The 4366-nt window shown below is 40.5% G+C and overlaps 1 protein-coding gene across 1 annotated transcript; it reads left to right on the top strand.

Annotated features, from left to right (window-relative positions):
• The first annotated feature begins 1580 nt into the window (after positions 1–1580).
• On the top strand, positions 1581–2132 carry LOC145263899 (uncharacterized). Its single transcript, XM_080120980.1, has one exon. It carries the CDS (start codon positions 1581–1583, stop codon positions 2130–2132), a length of 552 nt encoding a protein of 183 aa, XP_079977106.1.
• Positions 2133–4366: the final 2234 nt, after the last annotated feature.

Here is a 4366-nt window from a genome sequence, read left to right as displayed (position 1 = left end):
TTAAAAACGATAAGCTGCTTCGGTGGAGACTTGAACTTTCAAACTATTCTTATGAGATAGTATATAGACCAGGTTCTCTTAATAACTCTGCAGATACCCTTTCTCGATCATGCTCTGCTTCGCGCTCATTATCACTAAAGAACCTGCACGCAGCACTTTGTCATCCTGGAGTAGTGAGACTCTATCACTTTGTGAGGCAGAAGAATCTACCATTCTCCATGGAAGATGCTAAGCGCACCTGCGCTGAATGTCAAATATGTGCTGAACTAAAACCAAGGTTCTTCAAACCTCCATCAGGTCGATTAATCCATGCTCGATCCCCTTTTGAACGTCTTTTAATAAATTTCATGGGACCGAAACCATCTATGAATAATCTCAAATACCTACTCGTGATTGTAGATGAATATTCACACTATCCTTTTGTCTATCCATGTCAGGACATATCAACAAAAACTGTTATAAATTGTCTCCAGAATTTATTTACCTTTTTTGGCTGCCCAGATTCCATCCATAGTGATCGAGGAAGTCAGTTTATTTCATGTGAACTAAAAGAGTTTCTCTGGCAACATGGAGTTGTGATTACCCACTCAACTCCATACCATCCAATCGGCAATGGACAATGCGAGAGAGTAAATGGCACAATTTGCAAAACGATCAAACTTGCACTCAAAACCAGGCAATTGGACGAACGTCACTGGCATGAAGTACTCGACATAGCTTTGCACTCTATTCGATCGCTACTTTGTACAGCAACTAACTCAACCCCACACGAGAGAATGTTTAACTTTTCCAGAAGGTCGGGCACCGGATATACCTTACCCGAGTGGCTGCAAGGAGGACCGGCCCTCCTTAGGAAGTTTGTCCGCCAACACAAGTAAGACCCCCTAGTGGAACCAGTAGATATAATATCTGCAACTCCCAACTTTGCAAGAATTCGTTTCCCTGACGGCCGGCAGTCAACAGTCTCAACAGAAGACCTAGCCCCCACTCCTGTCACTGACCCCTCCTCTACAAACTTGGACTCTCGTGTCTCCCCTGATCATGGTACATCACCAGATTCTACTACTCCATCAAACATCCGCGAACCAGAGTTGATTGATCAACAGGAGACCCCAAAGAATAATACCTCACGAAATGGAGAATCTTTCTCTTCAGTCGACAAAACAAAGTGTTTAGAAATAGAAGAGCAGCAGCAACAGTCTGACTCGAGGAAGCGCGTTTTCAAATTTCTTCCAGAAGCAACAAAAAGGGGAAGGAAGATCACCTGCAACCCGAAATATAAATAAAATGTGGTGGAGAGTGTTGTGAGTTTAGAGCGCTAGTGCGCATGCGTACCAGATGTTTACAAATAGAACGAAATTGGCGCCTTTTCCCAGCTTAGTCGTTCGTTACCGACCATGTTGTTGTACCTGCTGAATTTTATGTTGAATAAAACCTTTCTAATATCTTAAAAGGTCTTTATTTTTCATTACACCTATGCTGTCATGACATCCGCAGTTATACTAAACAGGTGTTTCAACAACCGCCTGAAACAAACTCCATATTACGAAATAACCGGGAGGAAACACGACCTCTCGAAAATGCACATCTTCGGTTCGGTGTGCTACACCTACTCCAACACAAGAGGGAAACTGGGCCCAAAATGTCAGAGAGGGATATTTATCGGATACGACAGAAACAGCCCAGCATACCTAATCTACCACCCTGAAAGTGGGAAAGTGTATAAACACAGACAAGTAAAATTCATCAACAACTCTGACGTACAACAAAACCAAACTTCTCCACCAAGCAATAATGACGAGGACTTCCTCCAAAGAGATTTGACAAAAAATCTAAAACCGAAAGAAGACCGAGAAAAGTCTAGTGTTGATGAACCACTCAATATCATAGAAGAAACCAGTTATACACGGAGATACCCGGAGCGGGAACACAAGATGTTCAGCTACTTAGAGGACTATGTAACGACAGTTCAAGACGAGAGTGGTCACACACTTGTCAATCTCGACTACTGCTACAAAGTCGCACATGGTGTACCACACACCTATAAAGCAGCTACGACCTCCCCAGTGGCACACCATTGGATCAAAGCAATGCAGGAGGAAATCAATTCCCTGAAAGAAAACGACGTGTAAAAGCTGACACTTCTACCCAAAGGCAAAACAACAATCAACGGTAGATGAGTATATAAAATTAAGGAAAACCCTGACGGATCCCCGAAATACAAAGCAAGATTTGTTGCAAAGAGTTACAATTAAACCAAGGAGGTAGATTATACAGAGACTTTCTCCCCAACAGCTGACATCACATCAATTCGTATACTAATGCAAGTAGCTATCCAATACGATCTCATCGTACACCAAATGGACGTCAAAACGGCGTACCTCCATGCCCCAATCGACCACGAGATATACATAGAACAACCAGAGGGATTTGAAGTGAGATGGAAAACGGGCGAGAAACAAGTCTGTATGTTAAACAAATCCCTATATGGACTGAAACAATCGGGCAGAAATTGGAATCAACCCCTGCACGACCACCTCACCAAAATGGTTTCATTCAGAATAGAGTGGATCATTGCATCTACATGCGACACAACAGCAAGGAACGAATCACCATCATCTCATGGGTCGACGATTTAATTATCGCAGCCAATAATAATGATTCGCTCAACACTAACAAGCAGATGTTGATGTCCGAATTTCAGATTAAGGACCTTGGAAAACTCCGGCATTTCCTAGGAATAGACTTCGACATAACTCAAAGTCGTATACTGATGAGCCAGGAATGGTACGTCACAAAAATACTGGAAAGGTTCGATATGACCAATTGCAAACCCAGGACAACTCCATGTGAACTAAAGTGTGATCTAACCGAAAATGACTCTGACCTCATCGACCCCAGAAAGTACCTTGAAGTCGTCGGCATCCTAATCTATCTGATGATCTGTACCAGACTAGATATAAGCTATATCGTCGGCAAGTTGCCCCAACACTTACCAAAACCGCATGAGCAGCAGTGGACAGCAGCCAAACATGTACTGAGGTACATAAAAGGTACTATGCAACACCAACTATGCTATACAAAATACAACGATCAACTCCAGTTATTTGCGTACAGCGATGCCGATTGGGCAGCAAACCAATACGACAGACACAGTATATCTAGATACTGTTTCAGCTTAACAAAAGGCGGTCCACCCATTTCCTGGAAGCCGAAAAGACAACCACGGTAGCGTTATCCACATGCGAAGCCGAAAATGTGGCATTAGCAAAAACAACCCAAGAAGGTATGTACTTCACACAATTACTAAAAGAAATGGGCTGGTACAAGGAATACACACCCATTAAAATATTCGAGGACAGTCAAAGCGCTATAGCACTTTCTAGAGACCCAGTGCATCGACAAAGATGCAAACACATAGACATAAAATATCATTTCATCAGGGACGCTTTGAACAACGGAAACATAAAAATTATCTATTGCCCCACAACAGACATGCACGCAGACATCATGACCAAACCCCCAACCCGAGCAAAACTAGAAAAATTCAAACCATTTTTATTCGGACTTTAAATTCGTCTTTTTGCCGATATGATGCTCTTATATATACGCATATTCTTTTTTATAAACACAAAACAAATATATATATATATATATATATATATATATATATATATATATATATATATATATATATATACGCTCACACTCTAAGAGCAAGCGGAGGTGTTGAAAGTCCGATAACTCTTGTATCTCTATTACCTCCCTTTCCTTGTACATATCCCATAATCCCTTTTTTGTTCTTTCCCCTTAATAAAGAGTTCTTCTCATCAGTCAACACGTGTGTCTATTTTCCTCCTTTGAATTCCTGTTCATTTTTATCTCTATTCCACTAAAATGCACCACTCAACATATACTGCATTTAATGTACAGAACATATTGCATTTAATGTACAGAACATATTGCATTTAATGTACAGAACATAAGGCATTGGAACAGAATATCTGAGGAGGCAGTGAATGCAGAATCAACAATTTTAAACCATGGTACGAATGTACATTTGTATATAAACTAGATGTTAATAGACGTTTTTATTTTACAATTTGAAGGTAGGCTGAAGCAATTGTATTTCAATTGGAGTTAGTTTTTTTAAGAAAAGGCTAACCTGTCTGGATAAATGCGGCTCTATTTGATTAAGAGGAGCAATTTATAAGACTAGATAGGGAGATAAAAATTAAAGTTACTTCCGACTTTATAACATTATCATGTTCAATAAGGAAAAGGGTATTTACAGTAAGTGAAAGGGAAAAGACAAGGAATTCTCTTTAGGCATGGCATTTCAAAGCAAACTGCTTCTCCTGGGAAG

The sequence above is a fragment of the Euprymna scolopes genome, chromosome 39, assembly GCF_053919585.1.
Source record: "Euprymna scolopes isolate OS-2025 chromosome 39, ASM5391958v1, whole genome shotgun sequence".
NCBI classification, from domain to species: domain Eukaryota; kingdom Metazoa; phylum Mollusca; class Cephalopoda; order Sepiida; family Sepiolidae; genus Euprymna; species Euprymna scolopes.
The sequence above is the reverse complement of the archived record's forward strand: the minus strand, read 5'-3'. Positions and strand labels throughout refer to the sequence as shown.

Coding starts and splice junctions, on each gene's coding strand:
- LOC145263899 (XM_080120980.1), top strand. CDS start 1,581: ATGCACATCTTCGGTTCGGTGTGCTACACCTACTCCAACACAAGAGGG.